Source organism: Microcebus murinus, chromosome 14, assembly GCF_040939455.1.
Source record: "Microcebus murinus isolate Inina chromosome 14, M.murinus_Inina_mat1.0, whole genome shotgun sequence".
Classification (NCBI taxonomy): Eukaryota; Metazoa; Chordata; class Mammalia; order Primates; family Cheirogaleidae; genus Microcebus; species Microcebus murinus.
In genome coordinates, this window is record NC_134117.1 from 30,444,262 (window position 1) to 30,467,972 (window position 23,711).

General features: G+C 39.0%; 1 protein-coding gene across 2 annotated transcripts in view; it reads right to left on the bottom strand.

The window, feature by feature from the left end:
- Window positions 1-646: 646 nt before the first annotated feature.
- CYP2C9 (cytochrome P450 family 2 subfamily C member 9) overlaps window positions 647-23,711 on the bottom strand; it is a 40,928-nt gene continuing 17,863 nt past the window's right edge. The window contains exons 6-9 of one of the 2 annotated variants that reach the window (XM_012766410.3): window positions 7,627-7,768; window positions 5,696-5,883; window positions 3,034-3,175; window positions 647-1,190 (exon numbers count right to left, since the gene is read on the bottom strand). In XM_012766410.3, coding sequence (XP_012621864.2) covers window positions 1,009-1,190; window positions 3,034-3,175; window positions 5,696-5,883; window positions 7,627-7,768 — 654 coding nt within the window. In that variant the 3' untranslated portion in view covers window positions 647-1,008. The remainder of the gene's footprint in view (window positions 1,191-3,033; window positions 3,176-5,695; window positions 5,884-7,626; window positions 7,769-23,711) is intronic. The other variant, XM_020280596.2, reaches the window with a different exon arrangement.

Below are 23,711 nucleotides of genomic sequence, written 5' to 3' on the forward strand. Positions count from 1 at the left end.
GAGGCTGGGCCCCAGCAGCACGCACCCGCCTCGGCCTCCAGCCAGCCGGTTGTGGAGCAGCGGGGAGGTGGCAAGTGGCTGTGACCCAGCACCCCAAATTTTCTGCATCAACATGAGGGTAATGATTTCAGGAGCACACCATCAAATTACCATCACACTTACGTTAAAGTGCAAAAGAACGTAGTAATTCTTCACAGGGATTTTGTTTGTGTTTGGGGAGAGAAGATTAACTCTCAGAACACATGGGTATCAATATGAAAGCATATGTGTCCAAACTAAGTTGGAAACTAGAAGTAATAAAAATAATCCAATCTTTATTTAAGATAAAGTAATGCCACTTTATAGTAATGCTACAGCAACACCAAAGCAGGTACATAAATACTAGTACATATTGTTCATTCCTCCTTATCACTGATCTTCCCAATATTTCAACAGCTTGGAGCTGCTTCTGGACATACATTCTCATTCAAATCCAAACCTTGAGTAACTCTAGGTGGTACTCAGCCAAGAGAGCTTCCCTACACTCTTCCCCTTTATTCCCTTCCGTGCTTATCATTTTGAGGACCAGCATGGCCTCCTGGGACCCTGTTTTCATTTATTTTTTACTTGCTTTATGCATAAAAGAAGGAAAGTCTGAGAACTGACCCAACAAATAATAATAATTTTTATTTAGAATGTTCAGAAAAAATAAATCTGAATTATCATACACTAATCATATTCTGTTTTACTGTGATAACATTAATAACTGAATATTAGGTAAGGATTGGCATATGTGGCAATTAATACAAGAGTTACAGAATACGAGGAATAGTAGGCATGTTTGTGCAGTGAAACTCAAGAAATTCTCCTAAAAAGAGGAATGATGTCCACTGGGCTTGAGGGAATGGGAAGATGTGAGAGCACAGGTCAGCAAAGGCATGGCTGATCGCGGGAAGGAGGTACATGATGTCTCAGAGAAGAGGGAGCTGCAGACAGCATCCCTTCAGCAGCCAGACTGCTTGACCTTCTTCAGACAGGAACAAAGCAGAGCTGGTACAAGGGTGGCACAGAAGTAAATCCTTTTGCAACTAGGGTGATATCAAGGTCCTTTGGGTCAACCAGAGATTTCAGGTTAAAGTTCTGTAAAATTGAGGTCAGGAATAAAAATAGTTCCATGCGGGCCAGTCCCTCTCCCACACATGTCCGTTTTCCTAAAAATAACAAGCAGAGAGGGTAGTTACTCCTTGTGTGTAGCAGTGACTGAGACAAACACTGTGCTTGTGATTAGAATAAATGGAATACATAGTAACTATTTGAAGAATGGTTGGCTGGATGGAAGGATGATTGGATAGACAAATGGACAAAAAGTGGACACTCTTGTTGTCCACGTAACATCTGATCTTAAGGGCACCCTTCATTTAACAAATATTAATATTTATTAAGTATCAGCTCCATGCCAAGCACCCTATTGAGTATTCTCATATGAAAACTGATGTTTTGAGTTTCCATTTACATTTTCCAAGAAACCACATCCACATTCCTGTGTTTCCTGTTTCTAGTCTGACATCTCCATGATCTTTCTTTCCACTCTTCACAGCTTCTATTCTCAGCTCAAGCCATGCTTCAACTGAAGCATGTGTTATGTTCTGAATGTTTCTCCCCCAAATGCATATGTTGACATTTAATCCCAATGCAACAGTATTAATAGGTACAGCCTTTCTAAGATCAATAAACTGCTCAGGCTCTGCAATCATCGGACTAATGACCGTGTAAACAGATGCAAGGAAATTATTTCTCCCCCTCTCGCTCTTTCTGTCCTTCCATCATGTGAATACACAAAGAGGGCATGATCCAGAGGAATAGGCCCTAAGCACACACCAGTCTTTCTGGTGTGGATCTTGGACTTCCCTGCCTCCAGAACAGTGAGTAATAAATTTCCGTTATTTATAAATTACCCAGTCTTGGGAATTTTGTTAGGGCATCACAAAGGGATGAAAACGGTATGAATCACCTGGACTCACACATCTCTGTTTATTTTTGACTGCACTAAAATATGAATTATGAAGGGAGGCCTCAGGGCACTTTCCTTGTTGTGTCCGTATCTACAATGCCAGATACAAAACAGACAGACATCAGAGGGCAAGAATGTAGATGGGGGTTCCATGTCCAGAGACCAAGCACACACACTGCATGTGTAGATCCAATATCCAAGATATCTGATCATGACTAGATGAAGAGTGGAATGCTCTAGAATCATTGCAGAGTATCCAGCCACATTCCTAATGTTTTCCTGACTCCGTGATTGTTAGGCAGAGACATCATTGATTTAGAGCAAATGTCCCATTCCTGTAGTTGATTACCTCCTTAAAAATGCCCTGCAATATTTTTTTCATTCTATTTTCTGCCTCCTTTGAGGCAGCTCAAATGTCATTTCTGTTATTAAAAGGTTGCTTACTCCATTTTATGTCTCATGTGGCATATGAGAGAGCAAGGACAGGCATCCTCTCTGTGTCCTCCACAAATGCAGCCTGTGCATTTCTGTCTCACAGCCCCAAACATACTGAATTATAATGATCATATTTACTCATCTGCTTCCTTACCTTGGGTGTGAACTCTTAAGACTCCTTTCTGTGTCTGAGGATACTTGTATCCTCAGAGCTCAGCTTGGGGGATGAGAAACACCACATAGAAGACATTCAGTGAAGCTTTAGAGTTAGATGACTTTCTTATGGTGGCAGATGAAAGAATGAATGAGTTTTAAGTTCTAGGAAGAGCTCTAGGGTTCATCAGTTATGCATCTAGTGGCAGAATTCAAACAACCTATACTTTCTCAATTTGGAAAAAATGAGCCAACTCTCCAAAATTCCTCTAATCTGGCCTAATAGCAAGGAAGTATCATGAGAGGGGAACTACATGGCATTGGGAGTGGTGCTTCAATCATGTACAAGAAACAACTAATTCGACAGGCTTCCAGAAGAGGCACCATGCAACTTGCAACTGATCCCCAAAAGTAATTGTGTTCTCAGAAGTATTATGTAAAGGAATTTCTGTTACCTGCTGAGAAAGGCATGAAGTAGTCACTTTTCTTAAAGTTGCCACTCTCATCTAGAAAGTGGCCTGGGTCAAATATTTCTGGGTTGGAGAATTCCTTGCTGTCATGCAGCACGGATGTTAGGAATGGTAATACGGTTGTGCCCTGGAACCACAAACATAAATAAACCTAAGTATGAAGAAGTCGTGGAATGGAAGAAACAATAGTGATCACCTAGTTAATTCTTTCATCCAAATATGAGGCAATGCTGGTCCAAAATAGCAGCAACATTTCCAGGCAGACAGACTCAGCAATGAAAGACATAAGTTTAAGGCTAGTGCCAGTGATCTTGCTAAAGTGGCCTCCAATCACATCTGAAATAATGAGTACCTCAGAACTTTGACACAAAACTTTCTGAATTCATTCACTTTATAATCAATCTTAGACCTCAGTTTCTGTCCCCACTTGCTGCTCTATTTCATCATTTCAATTTCACACATCTCATCTGTAGAGTATGGCTTAAAGTGGAAGTCTCTGTTGGCAGTTTAAATGTCTGTAGTACCTGTTCAGAGGGCATTTGTAATCAAACATATAATCTAGTTTAAAAAACATCATCTGGGATGGTAACAACAAGTACAGTAACAACTATAAAACTTGTGTTCATCATACCATGCAGTTTGTTTGTCTTAATTAAAAATATGTGGAAGATATTCATTACAGATTAATTCTAGCTTAGAAACACAGAAAGGATCATGAAATTAGAAAAATCATCACTTTGTAAGAATTTAGGTCAGGATCATCGGTTCAGGGAACGATAATCACTTAAAGCCAAAAGTTTTGGGTGGGTGATTTGGGAAGCAGGACTTGTAAACAGTCTTAAAGTGCAATGCTATAGATTTTTATTAATTACACATAAAAAGCAGAATCTCTGCAATAGAGATATCTGTTAGGTACCACCTTATTACCGAGGAACTTAGCATAATCAATAATGGCTTAAATATTTGCAGTTTTATAAATGTCATTGATATTTTCCACTTGAAAATATTAATACAATGTTTGGTGATACTATTTTTAATTTTAATAATAATATGACCTGGCTTCAATGGAATTAGAGTATCTTGTAGCATAGCAACTAGAATATCTGGATGAATATGGAAACCATGAGTTCAAAAACACTTTAGAGCCACTAAGACAAAAATTGGTCTCAAGATTCCAGAGATGGGAAAACATCAGAGAGGTAAGCTAACAGCTACAGTTAATTTTTAACTGTGTTCACTTCATGTCCAACCCTGAATCAGGGCAAGACGTCTTACATCATTATGACTGCCTATGGGAGAGGAATGAATCCTTTCTAGAAGGAGTTAAACATCTCTGACACTCTGTATTTTTCAATTTGCAACTCTCTGGTATTCATTTATAATCTCTGGTATTCAACCAAAAGTTGTTAGTTATTTCAAAGATACAACTAAGTGGTCACTAAGTGATCAACTAAGAAGAAAAGTGTGAGATGGAAGGCAACAAAAAGAGACCCATATTTAGGAAACTTTTTCATCTAATTTCATGAGACCAGCATTATCTTGGCATCAGAAATCTGACAAGAAAATTTTGTGGAAGTAACAACACATATAAAATATCTTAGAAACATAAACACAGCTATGTGTAGACTTGTATATATTTAGAAAGGAGGGTGAGGCCAATATATGCAATCATGCCAATAGAGGCAGAGAATCAATTTGATAAAATTAGAAACAAATTTCTGACAAAAATTCATGTAAAATATTTGAACAAAGAGCAAACTTTCCAAATGTGATAAAGAATATGTACCTAAATCTACTTAAATCATCATTCTCAATAGTGAGATGTTAACTCTCTACCCTTTCTTGCATGTGAGACATGAAACAAGGAACCCCACTGTCACTAATTCTGTTCGACACCATCCTGGAAATCCTAGCCAGTGCAATAATTCAATAAAGAGAAATTAATAAGAAATAAAACAAATATTATTCCAGATAGATAAATAATTGTACCTGGAAATTCCCCATGAATCTATAGTCAAATTATTAGCTATGATCAGTCAATTTAGAAAAGTTGTTAGATTCATAGCATAAGAATGATAAAACTAATTATATTTCCATATAGTAGGTATAAAGAAATGGAAAAGGCATTTTATAAATTCATAGCAACAAAAATATTCATTATCTAGCAAAAACCTAACAAAAGATTTGCAAACCACTACACTAAAAATAAAAAATTACTGAGCAAATAAAAGAAAGCCCAAATAAATTGGGAGTATAATCAAATTCATGAATTGAAAGATTCAATGTGACAAGATACCAATTTTTTCCAAATTGATCTATAGATTGGATATCACCCTGATAGAAGGCCCAGCACAGTGTTAAGGTCATTGACAAACTGATATTATAAAATGTACTTGGAAATGTGTACACCTAAGAGTAGCCAAAATAATCTTGAAAAAGCAGAACAAATTTGGAAGACATAAGCTTCTAGGAACCAAGACCTGTTCTAAAGCTTTATAGCCCTAAACTAGAAGTTTCACAAAGTCCATCAAGCTGCCACACATGAGTTTTGCATTTCTGTCACCTTGAGATGTTAGATGATTGGAACCATACTGTGGATTTGGGAATTTCAAGAATACTGAGGTACAGTGTAAAATAACAAGCTTACCTTGGGGATAAGGTAGTTTCTGAATTTAATGTCACAGGTCACTGCATGGGGGAGGTCGGTGGGGACAAGGTCCAGGTATCTCTGGACCTCATGTATCACAGCATCCGTGTAGGGCATGTGGCTCCTGTCCTGCATGCAGGGGCTCCTGTGTCTACCAATCACATGGTCAATCTCTTCCTGAACTTTAGCTGATAAGACACAAGTAAGAAGTGATGGAAAAGAAGAAAAATGGCACATTTATTGTACGAGGGCTACATGAAGCATTATGAAAGTACCCCAATGTCATTTTAAACTTAAATTATAGAGCTAGAAGTACCTATAGACTTAGACAATTGTTATAATACAAATGCATATAATTGCACCATAAGCTACGCGTTAAAATAAATCTCGCATGTACATGTATTGACATACATGATAAGTACTACAAACAGAAATGATAAAATATTTGATATACAAAGTAAGCATATAATTAAGTCATGAAATTACTGTCTTGCAAGAGTAAAAACAGGGATCAAATATTAATTTCATATGAAAACAATATGAGGTTATAAAAAAATTAAATTCTACTAAAAGATTTATACATATTCACTTTTATCTGTATTTTTGTATCTCTGTGCATGTGTGTGTCTGTACCATGTACAATGGTAATCTCTTCAACTTCCCACTTCACAAATGTGGCTTATTTGAACATTCTAGCAACTTCTTCTGAAAGATATATCCATTTTTCTAAATACAGACTGGTCCTATTTCTTATCTATTTGTAGATAATATTTAATAATTTCTCATTATGGGCTATGAAAATTTTAATCTGCATCTCCACCTCATATTTGGACATACTATCGAATAGATACACAAACACACACTTCTCTCAATCCACTATCAAGAATATATTTGGACCATAATTTCTGGTTATATTAGTATTCAGTAATTACATCATTCTAAATACATAAATATTCATCCCTGGTAAGATAGCTATGATTTTACATTTGATTTTTGGTATTTTCTTGGACTTAACTGTGTCTTTTTACTTGAATTCATAATTTTTTATTTCCCTAGTTAGAATTATTTCCAGATTCTTGAGTAGATGTTTCAAACACCCAGTAATAATTTCCTAATTATTGGGAAACCTCAGACTATCAATCACTTCTCTTTTGGCTATACTCCATTCTTCCCAATTTAAAATCACTGATTTTCATTTATAATTAAACTATTGTCATTTCAGTGGGATCTTGAATAGGAAAAAAGTATCTATTGCATAAAAGGTAAATTTCTAAAGTAAAGTTATTTAAAAGACAAAATTATTGACCCACTCCTCAAAACATTTTTTATATCGTCAAACACCAGTTTTATGGATTAGACTTCCGGAATAAGAAACTTCCTTTGGGTATATCTTTTGCCTAAATGGAAACACCTTTCTTACAAATCTAACTTTTTAGAATACTTTCCAGATTGGAAATTATCTCAGGCAGCCTCATTAAATTTCTAGGATTTCTAAGTATGATTCAGTAAAGAGAGTTTCCATTTTGCCTAATTTAGTATTAGAACATGGAATTTTAATAATGAGAAAAGGTATCATCAAAAATACACCTACTGTTCAAAAAGTTTCTTTTTCATAATAAAATCAAAGTACAATCCTAAGTCAATTTGTGTTCACTCTGTCTGGCATAAATCATTCACTGGGAAATCCAGATACTATACCAGAGCTCTCTTGCTCTTCCTATTGCCAGGGTGCCTTTACTTCTCTCAGTCATCCTTTCCTATTGTGCAAAGATATCCCATTTTAATCACATCATTAAATTTGGACATACCACAGCTGTTGGCACAGAACTTTAAATAATGCAGGTGTTTAAGGGAAACAGGAGGGAGGACACCAGCAGCATCCTCCCAACATCATTACTGAAATTCACATTGCTCATCATCTGTGGTCATACCTGTGACTTCTGGATGCTTCAGCAGGAGCAGGAGAGCATACCTCAAGGTTGTGCTTGTTGTCTCTGTCCCAGCTCCAAACAAATCAAATACAGTGGCTACTAAGGCTTCAAAAGTAAACTCTGATTGTTGATGATTCTTTTCCTAGGAATGATTTAATGCAATAATCTGACAAATTCATATGCTAGCATATTTAATTACAGTGAATCCATAATAACTCATATTATTATAAAGTTATCCAACACATAAAGTAGAAAGTATAATATTAGAGAAAACTACTATATGCCATAGCACAGGGTATAGATCACTTGATCCAAACTTTATTTCTTGCCCCCTATTCCATACGTGCCCTAAAATTCCATTCATTAAACTCTTTGCATTTAGCTGAGTTAGGCAACATATTTTTTGCCAAAATGATATTCACAGAAACCTGCTACTGCCACTTCTATTTCCTCCTTCTTACTGAAACACAAATGTGAAGGAGGAAGTAGAGTAGACCTCATCTTGGGACATGATTATTTAATCATGAAAATGAAATATAATGATATATGAAATATAATGAATAAATGAAATATAATGGAGGGGAAAAGGAAGATATTCAACTCTGTAATGCTTTGGGACTACTATATCATCCCTATATTGCCCCACCATGAGACGCTGTGTATTTGAGTTAATATATTCCCACTGTTTGTTTAATTATTACCTAGATTTTCCCTTATTTGTTGACAAATACAATCTAAATTAATAGAAATAGGTAAATAGACTTATATCATTAAAAAGTTATAAGCTTGAATCAATAGTCTCCAATTCTCTTCTGTCAGAAATTGACATGGACTTATTATTGTCTGCAGACCTATTATGAAGTTGACTTTGTATAAAACCTAATATGACAGCAAAGCATAGAAAGAATTGTAGGAAAAAAGAATGGGTTAACAATGACAAGATAAGGCCAGCACTATTGTAATCCAGATGGGAAGCAAGACACAACCTGATCTAAGGAAATGAAACAGGAATAAATAGATTCAAATCAAAAAGACACTACAATCATGGAGACAGACAGTTGAGGCATTAACTGCCTGTACAGCATAGAAAATAGAGTAAGAGTAATGCACGTGCTGAGGCTAGGAGACTAGTTGAATGGAGTTCTTGTGAATTGGAAGTTAGAAGAGAAACCAATTGATAAGGAACAGTAAGTTTGGTTCAGGGCTGTGGAGATGATGTGACACAGAATTGACAACAAGGAGGTAGTTTCAAATATTGAGTACAGGAAATCTTTAATGTACAAAATACATTATTTTCTTTTTAAAAAATTTTAACTAACATCAGGACAGATTAAAAATATATTATTTTCTAACCAGTTCCTAGACTAGCGTTAAATTATTAATGATTTTATAGTGTCTAGGTGACCTGTGCCATGTCTACTATTTTGAAATCAACACATGAAAAAGCACTAGACCCTTTCAACAACTGTACTTGCCTTATAATTTTTTATCCATTCAACCGGTCTATTTCTCTTCAGAGAACAATTCAAGCCATTCACATTTACTGAGAGGATTGATATATGGAGTAGATTTCTGTTCATATTGTTGGATAAATTCTTATTGCTTTCTTTTACCTCTTGAGTCATTGTGGAATCCAGGTTCTGTACTTTAACTCCTGAGTGATTTTACTTTGGTGAGTGTCCATTGTGCTTTCAGCATACAATGTAGGTCTGAGTACTTCCTGCAGGGCAGGTCTGTTCTTCATAAATTCCATCAGTGATTGCTTGTCTGTGACAGTCTTTATTTCTCCCTCATAGATGAATTTTAGTTTTTCTGGAATTCTAGGTTGGCCATTATTCAGTTTTAGAAGATTGAGGATGGGTCCCCAGTCCCTTCTGGCTTGTAGGGTTTCAGTTGAGAAGTCTACAGTTCATCTGAGAGGTTTTTTCTTTGTAGGTTATCTGCTGTTTTTATCTTACCACTTAAAAGATTGCCTCTTTCATATTCACTTTGGCCACTCTAATGATTTTGTGATGTGGTGACTGCCTTTTCATGTTGAGTCCTCCAGGAGTTCTGTGTGCTTTTTGTATCTAGATATCTAGATTTCTAGCCAAGCAAGGCATATTTTCCTCCAATATTAAAAAAAAATAGATTTGCCAGGCCTTATGTATGTTCTTCTTCTCCCTCTGGATGCCTATAATGATTATATTTGTTTTCTTTACATAATCCCTACAATTCTTGTATGTTTTGTTTTTCTCTCTTGCTTCTGTGTTCTTTTTCTTCATCTGATTTGTTTGGCACATAGGTGTTATCTTCAAGCTCTGATATTCTTTCCTGTATGTGATCCATTCTATTCTTAATGCTTTCCACTGTGTTTTGAAGTTCCTCAAATGCATCTTTCATTTCTAGAATATCTGTTTGGTTCTTTTGTAATATTTTGATTTGTATAGAGAATTTTTATTCATTTTCTCTATTGTTCTTGTGGCTTCTTTGTATTGAGTTTCGCTTTTCTCTTCGATTCCATTGAGTTTTCTTACAATCCATATTCAGAAGCCTTCCTCCATCATTTCAATGATTGGATTTAAATTAGTATCTGTTTTTGAGGGCCTAATGATTTCTTTTGGGGGTGACATTTCTCTCTGAACTTTCATGTTTCCTGCATTCTTTCGCTGGTTCTTTCTCATCAGGCTACTTGGTTGAGAACTAGGAGTGCAAGGACTGGTTTGTGCACCTAACTTCAAGGCCCCAAGGAACGTCCTTCGAGAGTGGTGGGAAGTGCTAGCTTGTATTGCCTTAGAGGAATTTTAGCAAGTTGGGTTGTGACTGACCTGTTGTCTTCACCTCTTGCTAATGGAGATTAGTGAGTTTGGCCACCCAGCTTAACTCCCAGGAGGTGGATTACACTTGTGTGTATGACTCCACTTCCCTCTAATAGCTTGAGATAGAGGGCACTGTGTTAAGGTATGGGGTTACCCTCTCTGTCATTGGTTGTAGACTGCATGAAGGAGCCAGTTACTGGGGTAATCTAATGCCTTTATGTTAGTCTCTTGTCTCCCCAATGTGGAATAGAATGCCCTGATCTTTAGGAAGTGTCTTGCCACTCACAAGTGTTCCTAGGGCCCAATTCACCATTAAAGTGGGCAAAAATACAAGACAGATATCAGCTGATGCCTGCAAGCCTGTGTGTGTGTGTTTCTGTGGTTGCTTAACCTACTGCTAGGGGAAGACACTAATATGTTATTCAGGGCTCTTTCACCATGCTTGGAAGACTTTTTCTAATGGGAGGAGTCAATTGGTGGAAGTGCTAAGTTCTCTGACCATGATTCTCCTCCCCTGTCTACATCCCAACTGTTGGAAGCAGCTGGACATGGCAAGCAAGCCCTAGAGTTAAGTAGTTATTAGCTGACATACACTGGTCCAGCAGGCACAATCAATGGTCCATCAATTATTGTACAGTGCAAAAGCCCCGCAGATTCACACCAGTCACACAGAGAAAGTGGCTTTTGTCACTTCTCCCCACTTCTAAAGGTGGAGCCTGCCATACCCAGCAGGAAAGTCACTGCATGTTGCCTGACCACCAAATGCCCCAGAGTCTGGGGATCCGACAAATTGCGGCCTCCCACAACTGGGAAACTAATGTTGAAGGGAAGCACTCAAGATTCACCCACCAACACAGGCCCAGCTAGCCAAATCAATAGGTCGTGGATGTCCCACAGATTCACAGCAGCCACACAGAGCAAGAAGTTATACTCAGTCCTCAGCCCCTCCAAGGATGGAGCCCACCAAGCCTTGGGGGAAAGTCCCGGGCTGGTGGATATGTGCTGCCACAAACCATAATATGCTTCAGTGTGTGGGTTGTGGACCCCCAAAATGGCAGCCACCCATCTGCAGAGAGCCAGGACCAAGGATGATGGCTCAGGAGTTGGCAAAGGCCACATTAGTGAGCTGAATCAACAGGATGTCAGATGTCTCTTGTGTGTCATAGTCCTCCAATCTCATGCCTGTCCCTCAGAAAGTCTTCCTCTTTCTGTCCTATGCCAAGCCAGCCCAATCATCAATGGTTTCCAGGGGCATAGCCCCCTTTTCAGTGTTCACCTCCTTTGTTCTAGAACCTCTGACCACCAGAGGCAAGGTGCCTGTCTCCAAACTCCCCCATACAGTCACAGGAAGCGATCACTCATACCCAGAACCACTGACCACCAGAGGCGAGGTACCTGTCTCCAAACTCCCTCATGCAGTCACAGGAAGCGATCACTCAGACCCAGTCCCTCCCTGCCCAGTGAAGTCCTAGCACAGAGCACCAGGGAGTTCAATATATTTCCTGCTTAGTCTACCCTTTCCACAGAGCCCACCTTCTCATGCCACAACTTTGCACCAACTTCAGACATGTCCCTGTGTGAGTGGATGTGGAGGTCAGTGGAGATGTCAGGCATTCTCTTGTGGGTCAGATCCTACTCCACAAGCTGGCCGGGGTGGTATGGACCTCATACTCTATTCTCTATTGTTTATCTCACACTCATTAGCTGTATCATATCTCCCATTCACCTTTTTCCCCCTGTATTGTGTGTCCCACCTTGTCTCTCCACAGTTTCACAGTGCTGTTCTTAATGGGGAGTGATCCACTCATGTGTAGCCATCTGAGTTCTTCACCTCCTTCTCTGGGAGCAGAAAGCCAGAAGGTCACCTCTACCTCACCATTTTTCCGAAAACCTCTCCTGTCAGCACTTCTAAGTATGTTATTTCATTGATTTCTCTGCTCCATAAATTCTGCAGAAAAATCAGCTGTTACTTTTGTTGAGATTCTTTCTATGTGATAAGTCATTCTCGCCTGCTGATTTCAACACTTTCTCCTTGTCTTTGGCTTAGGACAATGTCATTAAATTATGTATTGATATGAATATTTTTGGTTTTACACTATTTTTTGTAGCCAAGACATGTTTATTCATGGATATTAACATTATCATTCCCAGTACAACTCAGCAAAATTCCATTTAATTATCCCTCTTTTAATGTGAGCCCAATTGTAAACAGTCACTACAATCTGAATGGCTTAAGATCATTTCCATTGCTTTCTTTGTGCAATTTAGAAAGATTTACATAACTATTATATTGTCTAAAGCTGTGAAAATACTAAAAATGACATTTAGGCTCTCTACTTAGTATGGAACCTTCTAAAACAAATTTCGGCATATGTGCATCTACCTTAAAATTAAAGAACTATACCGAGGGATGGTCATGCTGGAGAATCAGACTTGTGGGGGGAGGGGGGAAAAGGCATTTATTGAAACCTTAAAATCTGTACCCCCATAATATGCCGAAATAAAAAATAAAAATAAAAAAAGAAATATAGCAAAAAACCACTCCTTTAGTAATTTAATACTTGAAGCCCAAATCATAATAACAATAATATATACTCTAAAGTCCTCCTCTACTTTGATATGAAAGGAAAGGAGCCAGAAATGTATAGATTTTTATAGGAGAGAGTTTAGTTTGGTGAATGGGTATGTTAAATTGGTCTTTAACTTTTTCTCATGTCTTAGGAAGATCAACTTGCCTCTGAGTCCAAAACTGTGATGTTCAATATAATAGCTTCTAGCTACAGTACGGTACTAGTCTGAATTAAGAGATCTAAGTGTAGGCCGGGCGTGGTGGCTCACGCCTGTAATCCTAGCTCTCTGGGAGGCCGAGGCGGGCGGATTGCTCAAGGTCAGGAGTTCGAAACCAGCCTGAGCAAGAGCGAGACCCTGTCTCTACTATAAATAGAAAGAAACTAATTGGCCAACTAATATATATAGAAAAAATTAGCCGGGCATGGTGGCGCATGCCTGTAGTCCCAGCTACTCGGGAGGCTGAGACAGAAGGATTGCTTGAGCCCAGGAGTTTGAGGTTGCTGTGAGCTAGGCTGACACCACGGCACTCACTCTAGCCTGGGCAACAAAGCGAGACTCTGTCTCAAAAAAAAAAAAAAAAAAAAAGAGATCTAAGTGTAAACTCCATTCTAGATTTCAGATATTTAATACTAACAAAAAAGTAAAATTTCTCATTAATAATTTTATATTGATAATATTTTAACTTGTTAATATTTCAGATGTATTGGAGTAAATATCATACTATTAATACTATCATTTATTTTATCAGTTTCTTTATACTTCCTTAATGTAGCTACTGAACATTTGAAATTACATATGTGGCTCACCTTATGTCTCTACTGGGCAATATTGGGTTAGAAAATAGAGGTCCATGAATAGAGAATTATTTATTGGCAAAGTTAGCATTTAGACCTTTTTCTTCTTTGAGAAAAAATGTTATATTAGCTTATGGGATCCCTAAGGCAGTTGACAAAGCCTGATTAACCTATATTGGTACCTAAAGAATAGTGTTTCATGTCACTACCATAGAACAATTGACAAAATTGTTTCTAAAGGACCCCCCCCCAAAAAAAAATACTACTAATTCTAGCTAGGGACAGCAGTACTTACAGTCCTGGGTTGAAACCGTTTGGGTGAGGGAGTAGTATGTATATGCATGTGTGTAGGTATGGCCTTGTATGTATCTGTTAGGCATGACTAGATAAGCAATATGTGAATATATGGTGGTAACTAGATTAACAAGAGAAAGCGATTTTTACTTCTCTTAGTACCTATTAAAAAGCAAGCCCTTACATAACCATTTTGAAAATGCTTGTCAAATCTTCTAAGATGGAAGTAATGGGTTGTTGTTTAAAGCACATAGGATAGGATCTGATTAAAATTGTACTATATCTCCTCCTCCTAATGCTTGAAAATGTGAGACAGTCATAAATTTATCATTGAGTATGAGTTACCTGCAGTGTACTGATAAGGAATTACTTAGAAACCATTTTTTAAGTTAGCGACTACCTACTCAAGTTCCTTGGCACATTCATAAATATCAAGAATCAAAATGTCAAAGAATTATAAATTAGGCTGAATGGAAAAATAATGTTTGAAATGGGAAATTTATATTCCTATTATCAGCTACACATAAGAGTAATTAAAGTTTATTAAAAGCCTCTAATGAGGGTGGCCCTCTAAATCCTAGAGTGTGGCTATTTGACTGAATCCAGACTTCACAGAAGTTCTTTTAAAATCCTTCTGATGAATGATTTGTTCTGTAAAATTTGAATTGAGTCAATGGGCCCCACTTGGGGATCTGGAGGGCCACATGTGGCCTTGAAGCCACAGGCTCCTAACCCCTGTATCCAAGGGAACAGTCTAAATCAGTAGTTCTCAAGCTTTAGTGTGCATCAGTACTATCTCAAGAGCTTATTAAAACACCGGCTGCTGAGACACATATCCAGAATTTCTGATTCATAGGTGTGGGTGGGCATGAAAATTTGCATTTCTAAACTTCCTAAGTACTGCTGTTGCTGCTATTGGTTATGGGAACAAAATTTTGAGAACCACTGGGCTATTTTTTTTTTTTAGTTTCCAAAAACATATCAGTAAAAACAGTTTTCCTTTAGATTTACCAATTTTTATAATTGCGTATAAAAGAGTGATAGGCAGAAAAATTATGCAAGCAAACATAAAACTAAGCATTAGTCCCCCAAGAAAATTGTTTCTGTGTAAAGAATTAATCTCTCAAAGTAAAATATATGTAGTTTTTTTTCTCAATTATCATTTCATTTTAGTCTTTAAAAGTTTCCTTTTATTTCTAACATAAGAAAGATGCCAGATTAATTCATTATGCTTTGTATGGAGCAGAATTAGTTTTAAACATCTCATGTTCAGGCAATATATGATTATATCACATGAAGAGATTAAATTTCCTCAAGAAAAAGAATAGAATCAATATATTTTAGTACCATTTTTTCAGTTATAACCAAGATTTATGATGCTTTTCCTCAGGATTCTATTACCCTTTATCATATGAAATTTAAATTTTTGTGTTAACTTAGTAGTTCTGTGCAAAATCATTTGAATGTCTAAAATGTATGAGCAAAATAAGTCTGTCATCTTTAAAAATCAAATTCATGAAAGCTACATTGTTATGTGTTTCTTAAATGCATTTCCATGAAATAAGACTTTATTTTATTCTTAGAAAATGTATCAGGAAGCAATTTTTCATTCAATATATTTTAGGCTATTAATAGACATAATTTTGACAATCATTCCATCTCTACCTAGTTCTATATAGATTTCTTTCTGGAAAATTTTTAAATTACTAACAAATGACCCAGTATTTAATGATCTTTATAAAAAATACTGAGTTTGGATCTGTCGCATATGTAAATATGTTCTTTATATTCCTAGTATAGACAACTGTTTTTTCTCTTTTGTTTATTTTTTCTTTATTTTTTATTTTTATTTCGGCATATTATAGGGGTACAGGTTTTAAGGTTTCACTAAATGCCCTTTCCCCCCTCCCACCACAAGTCTGAGTTTCCAGCATGACCATCCCTTAGATGGTGCACATGTCACTCATTATGTATGTATACGCCCGCCCCCCTCTCGCCACCCCCCTCCCCAATACCCTATTACTGTAGTACCTATGTGTTCACTTAGGTGCTATTCAGTTAATACCAGGTTGCTGGTGAGTATATGTGGTGCTTGTTTTTCCATTCTTGGGGAACTTCACTTAATAGTATGGGTTCCAGCTCTAACCAGGAAAATATAAGATGTGCTATATCACCATTGTTTCTTAGAGCTGAATAGTACTCCATGGTATACATATACCACATTTTATTAATCCACTCTTGGATTGATGGGCACTTGGGCTGTTTCCACAGCCTTGCTTGTAATTATGAATTGTGGTGCTATAAACATTCAAGTACAGGTGTCTTTTTTGTAGAGTGTCATTGGATCTTTTGGGTAGATGCCCAGCAATAGGATTGCTGGATCAAATGGTAGATTCATTTGTAACGCTTTAAGGTATCTCCATATTGATTTCCACAGAGGTTGAACTAGTCTTCAGTCCCACCAGCAGTGTAGGAGTGTTCCTTTCTCTCCACATCCACGCCAGCATTTGTTATTTGGAGACTTTTTGATAAAGGCCATTCTCACTGGAGTTAAGTGATATCTCATTGTAGTTTTGATTTGCATTTCCCAGATGATTAGAGATGTTGAGCATTTTTTCATGTGTTTGCTGGCCATTCTTCTGTCTTCTTTAGAAAAGTTTCTGTTCAAGTCCTTTGCTCACTTTTTAATAGGGTTATTTGATTTTTTCTGATTTTCATAAGTTCTAAGTATATTCGAGTTATCAGCCCTTTATCAGATATGTAGGATGCAAAAGTTTTCTCCCATTCTGTAGGTTGTCTGTTTACTTTCATGACTTTCTTTGGCTGTGCAGAAGCTTTTTAGTTTCATCATGTCCCATTTATTTATTTTTGTTGCTGCTTTGATTGCCTTTGGGGACTTCTTCATAAACTCTTTGCCCAGGCCAATGTCTAGGAGAGTGTTTCCAACATTTTTCTCTAGAATTCTAATAGTTTCATACCTTAGGTTTAAGTCTGTTATCCAGCGTGAGTTGGTTTTTGTGAGAGGTGAAAGGTGTGGGTCCTGTTTTAGCCTTCTACAAGTGGCTATCCAGTTTTCCCAGCACCATATATTGAAAAGGGATTCTTTTCCCCAGCGTATGTTTTTGTCTGCTTTGTCAAAGATTCGATGGCTATGTGAGGATGGTTTTATATCAGGATTCTCACATCTGTTCCACTGGTCAATATTCTTATTTTTGTGCCAATACGAGATTGTTTTAATTACTACAGCTTTGTAGTATAGATTGATATCTGGCATATTAATACCTCCCATTTTGTTTTTGTTGCCTAGAATTGCTGTTGATATTCGGGGTCTTCTTTGGTTCCATACAAAGCATAAAATTATTTTTTCTATATCTGTGAAGAATGCTGATGGGATTTTAATAGGTATTGCATTGAATCTGTAGATCAGTTTGGGTAGTACAGACATTTTAATGATGTTGAGTCTGCCGATACATGTGCATGGAATGGATTTCCATCTGTTTACATCCTCTGTTATTTCCTTCCTCAGTGTTTCATAGTTCTCCCTGTAGAGGTCTTTTACGTCCTTGGTTAAGTATATTCCTAGATACTTAAATTTCTTTGTTGCTATTGTGAAGGGAATTGAGTCTTTGATTTGGTTCTCAATTATATTGTTGTTGGCATATACGAATGCCGCTGATTTCTGTGTATTGATTTTGTATCCTGAGAATTTACTAAATTCACTGATCAGTTCCAGGAGTTTCTTGGTTGAATCTTTGGGGTTTTCTAAATATAATATCATATCATCAGCAAACAGCGAAAGTTTGATCTCTTCTGCCCTATTTGGCCCTTTAATTCCACTTTCCTGTCTGATTGATGTAGCCAGAACTACCAGCAGTATGTTGAATAGAAGTGGAGATAGTGGGCAGCCTTGTCTGGTTCCAGTTCTAAGTGGGAATGCTTTCAGTTTTTCCCCATTCAGTATGATGTTGGCTATGGGTCTGTCATATATGGCTTGTATCATTTTTAGGTATGTCCCTTCTATGCCTATTTTCTGAAGTGTTCGTATCATGAAAGGGTGTTGAATTTTGTCAAAAGCTTTTTCTGCATCTATTGAAAGAATCATGTGGTCTTTGCTTTTGCTTCTGTTTATGTGGTGAATTGCATTTATAGATTTACATATGTTGATCCATCCCTGCATCCCTGGGATGAAACCAACTTGGTCGTGATGGATTATTATTTTGATAAGTGTCTGAATTTGGTTAGCTAAGATTTTGTTGAAAATTTTTGCATCTATATTCATTAGGGATATTGGTCTGTAGTTTTCTTTTTTTGTTGCATCCTTTCCTGGTTTTGGTATCAGTAATATTCGCTTCATAAAAGGTGTCGAGGATGTTTCCATTATTCTCGATGTTGTGGAATAGTTTCTGCAAGATAGGTACTAGTTCTTCTTTGTAAGTGTGGTAGAATTCGGGTGTGAAGCCATCTGGACCAGGACTTTTCTTTTTAGGGAGATTTTTAATTGCTGTTTCTATTTCAGCTGTTGAGATTGGTCTGTTCAGGGAATCTATTTCTTCCTGATTGAGCCTAGGCAGGCTGTGTGTTTCTAGAAATTTGTCCATTTCCTCCACATTTTCCAGTTTGTGTGCATAAAGATTTTTGTAGTATTCATAAATTATATCTTGTATCTCTTTGGGATCAGTTGTGATATCTCCTTTTTTGTTCCTGATGGAGCTTATTAGAGATTTCTGTTTTCTGCTTCTCATTAGCCTAGCCAGTGGCGTGTCAATTTTGTTTATTTTTTCAAAGAACCAACTTTTTGTTTTGTTAATCTCTGAATAGCTTCCCTGTTTTCAATTTCGTTTAGTTCTGATTTGATCTTGTTGATTTCACTTCTTCTGCTGGGTTTGGGGCTGGCCTGTTCTTCTTTTTCCAGCTCTTTGAGTCATTTCATTAGATTGTCTATTTGTGATCTTTTTGACTTTTGGTTATAGGCATTTATGGAGATAAACTTTCTTCTCAAAACTGCTTTACCTGTGTGCCAGAGGATTTGATAACTTGTCTCTCCACTGTCATTTTGTTCATAGAATTTTTTATTTCCATCTTGATTTCTTCATTTATGAAGTAATCATTCAGTAGGAGGTTGTTTAATTTCCACGTTTTTGTGTAGAAATGTGAGTTTCTCTTAGGGTTAATTTCTACTTTTATTCCACTGTGATCTGAGAAGATACATGGTATGATTTCTATTTTTTTAAATTTCTTTAGGTTTACTTTGTGTCCTAGGATATGGTCAATCTTAGAGAATGTCCCATGAGCTGATGAGAAGAACGTATATTCAGTGGATTTTGGGTAGAATGTTCTGTAAATGACAGTCAGTCCCAATTCTTCTATAATTTTGTTTAAGTTTATTATTTCTTGGTTAATTTTATGATTTAGGATCATGTCTCGTGCCGTCAGTGGGGTGTTGAAATCTCCGGTGATTATAGTATTGCTATTAATCAATTTGTTTAGATCCAGTAAGGTTTGCTTTATGAATCTGGGTGCACCTTAGTTGGGTGCATATATATTTAATATTGTTATTTCTTCTTCTTGAAGTATCCCCTTCACCATTATATAATGACCCTCTTTGTCTTTCACTACTTTTGTTGGTTTAAAAACTAAATCATCTGAAATTAGAACTGCCACTCCAGCCTTCTTTTGGCTTCCACTTGCCTGGAATACTGATCTCCACCCTTTTACTTTTAGCCTATATGCATCCTTGCAGGTTAGATGTATTTCCTGAAGACAGTATATACTTGGCCTGTATTTTCTTATCCATTCAGCCAGCCTATGTCTCTTGAGTGGAGAGTTTAAGCCATTCACGTTTATTGAGAGAACTGATAGGTAAGGTAGATTACTGTTCATTCTGTTGGGTTGGATGTTGTTGCTTTGATTTCTCTCTTGAGCCATAGTGATATCTGGCCTTTAATCTTTGGGTTTTGGTTATTTTTATATTCATGAGTTTCTATTATGGTGTTCCGTGTGTAACACTGTTTTGAGTACTTCTTGTAGGGCTGGTCTTGTCTTGGTGATTTCTCTAGACTTTGCTTGTTTGAGAATGTCTTTATTTCTCCTTCATATACGAAGCTTAGTTTTGCAGGGAATAAGATTCTAGGCTGGGCATTGTTTTGTTTCAGAAGTGTGAAAATGTGGCCCCAGTCTCTCCTTGCTTCTAAAGTCTCATTAGAGAATCTGCTGTTATTCGAATTGGCTCTCCCTTGTATGTTACTTGCTTCTGTCGTCTTACAGCTCTTAGAAGGGCCTCTTTAGTTGATATTTTGGTCAGTCTGATGACTGCATGATGTGATGTCTTCCTGTTTGCATTGAATCTCCCATGGGTCCTCTGGGCTTCTTGAACTCTATATCGAGATTTTGAGCAAGGCCTGGGAAATTTTCCTCTATTATATCTTTAAAAAGCTTGTCCAACACTTGAGTGTTGTCTTCTTCCACTTCTGGTTACCCTATGACCCTCACATTAGGTTTCTCCACATAATCCCACATCTCTTGTAGGCTTTTCTCTTTTCTCTTGTTTCTCTGCTCTATCTCCCTGACTGATTTATTTAATTGGAAGGTGTTATCTTCAATCTCTGAGATTCTTTCTTCTGTTTGATCTACCCTGTTCTTGAGACTTTCCACAGTATTTTGTAATTCCCTTAGTTGGTTCTTCATCTCCAGGAATTCAGCTAAAGTTTTTTTCACTGTGTCGATCTCTTTAGTGAACCTTTGTTCCATATCCTGGAGGCTTTTTGTGTTTTCTTTGTTGGTTATTGAGTTGTTCTTTAGGTGGGTGAGTGTTCTTATGATTGACATTCGAAATTCCTCTTCTGTCATTTTGGTTGCCAGGTTTGGTTGTTGTCTGTTTCTAAGGGGCTGGTGCTCCTCTTTGGGGGTGTGTTTTCCATTTGTTTCTTCATATTTCTGGAGTTCCTTTGCTGATTTCTTCCCATTTCACTCAGTTGTTATTTCTTTCCTTTTGGTTTTCATTTGGCTATTCACACATCTTGTTTAGTTTCTGAGCCAGTAGGTGGTGTTGCTCACTGGCGGCAGTTATCAGTGGTCTGGTGTCTGCAGGTCTCTCTACCCGCTGGGAAGCCAGCAGTCCGAGATGTAGTGGAGGGGAAACAGCCAATTACCCTACCCTTCCCGCTGGTCTCTGGGCTGCTCCGGTGGCCTCCCGTCTTCTGCCTCCTTAATTACACAGGTGGAGATAGATAGCAGGAACAGGAGCAGATCCTATCTCAGCTCCACCCACAAAACGGGGCTAGAAACTTTGGAGCCAAAGGCCCAGCCCCAAGTCACCAAAGTGTGTGGGTCATAACATCTCTCTGTCTTGTATTCACCAAAGGCAGCCTTCTACTAGGCTAGGCCCTGCCCAGGCAATCTCCAGGGCCTGGACACCGAGCGCAGGAGACCTGTGCAGTCAGAGACTGGCCTGAAGCCGGCAGGCCTGTAGCCAAACCCAGATCCCCTTCTTCTGTCTCTTTAATTACACTGGTGGAGATAAGCGGTAGGAATGGGAACAGTTCCTATCTCAGCTCTGCCCCCAATCCGGGGACAGAGACTTTGGAGCCAAAGCCTCAGCCCCAAGACAATGGAGCATGGTGGACGTAAAGTCTCTCTGCCTTATAGCCAATAAGGGCAGTCTCCCACGAGGCTCAGCCCTTCCCAAGTGGGCTCCGCACTCTGGACACAGAGCGCAAGAGACCTGTGCAGGGAGAGACTGACCAAAAGCAGGCAGGCAGGCAATGGGACCCACCAATCCCTGTCTTCTGTCTCCTTAATTACACAAGTGGAGATAAGCGGCAGGAATGAGAATAGTTCCTATCTCAGCTCCACCCCCAAGGTGGGGACAGAGACTTTGGAGCCAAAGGCTCAGCCACAAGACACGGGATGGTGCTGGACGTAAAGTCTCTCTGCCTTATAGCCACTAAGGGCAGCCTCCTTCGAGAATAGGCCCTGCCCAGGTGGGCTCCGCACTCTGGACACAAAGCGCGGGAGACCTGTGCAGTGAGAGATTGTCCTGAAGCTAGACCCAACAGGCCCCGTGTTCTGTCTCTTTAATTCCACAGGTGGAGATAAGCGGCAGGAATGGGAGCAGTTTCTATTTTGGCTCCGCCCCCAAGGCGGGGATACAAACTTTGGAGCCAAAGGCCTAGCCCCAAATCCCCGGATGTGGGGGTCATAAAATATCTCTGCCTTATAACCACTAAAGGCAGCCTCCTACAAGACCAAGCTCTGCCCAGGCGGGCTCCACACTCTGGGCACAGCGCGCAGGAGATCTGTGCAGGGAGAGACTGACCAGAAGCAGGCAGGCAGGCAATGAGACACATCAATCCCTGTCTTTTGTCTCCTTAATTACACAGGTGGATATAAACCACAGGAATGAGAACAGTTCCTATCTCAGCTCCGCCCCCAAGGCTGGGACAGAGACTTTGGAGCCCAGGGCGGGGCTCTGGGATGCAGGAGAGTGTAGAAGGCAATGTTTCTCTACCTTAAATCCGCCAGGGACATCTCCCCTGTAGTACTGCCCTGTCCAGGCAGGCTCCACTCTCTGAGCACAGAGTCAGTGCCACTTGTGCAACAAGTGACGGTCCAATTGGTGGAGCAGGGGCGCATACCAGCGCTCTCTCTGCACCTCCCCTCCAAACCCCGAGCCCAAGTCAGTGCTGGAATGCCAAGTCAGCGCCGGAATGCGGGGGCGGGAGTGGTGCTGAGGGGCAGAGGGAGGGGGGTCATAATGGATCAAGGAGTCCAACCTTGCGCACTCTGACCTCCCAGTGCTATCCCAAACCTCCTCTATATCCAAAGTCAAAGCCTCCTTCTGTGTAAACTCCCCTTAACCTTGACCTGGGAGTTTTCTGCAGGGAGATGCCTGAGTGGGCTCTGGTTCCTGCTGTGCGGAGAGTGGTTGCTGCGCTCAGACCCTCCCCCACCTTAAACTGCAGCAGCTGTGTGTGGCAGCTGTGTGCTCTGGAGAACTCAGCATGTTCCCTGCTCTAGTCTCCTCTCCACATGGCTTAGTCCTGCGCTGCCACTTCTCACCAACTTCAGGCACCTCCCAGCCTACGTGGAAGTGGAGCTCAGTGTAGGAGGGGGTGTTTCTCTGCACCGGGTAGGGCTGGCGCCACTGCCAGCTGGCAGCGGCTTAAACCACGCCTTGCTCCCTCCCTGTTGTGTGCCTCCGAATCCCCAAGTTTTGCAGAAGAATGATCGGTTCACCTTTGCTTTAGGCTGTAAATGGTCTTATCCCTCCGTTTCCTATTGGATGTCTGCAGGCTTGTGAAGCTGGTCCCGTTGAAGTGCAGATGGCTCGAGTGTGGCTATCCTCTTTCTTCACTTTTCGCTCTGGGAGCAGAGAGCCAGGAGGGCACCCCTACTCTGCCATTTTCTCTGCAACTCGTTTTTATACTTTTTAAAGTTATTGAGTTACCTGGGTGTGTATATTTGTGCCTTTCATCCAATTTGGAACATTTTCAGCCATTATTTCTGGGAACTTTTTCTCTCTCTTCTCTTTCTGGGACTAGCATAATGTGTACATTGTTAAACTTTTTAGTAATAGAATTCCATAGGTTCCTTAGTTCTCTTCAACTTTCTTCATTTCTTTCCCCTACTG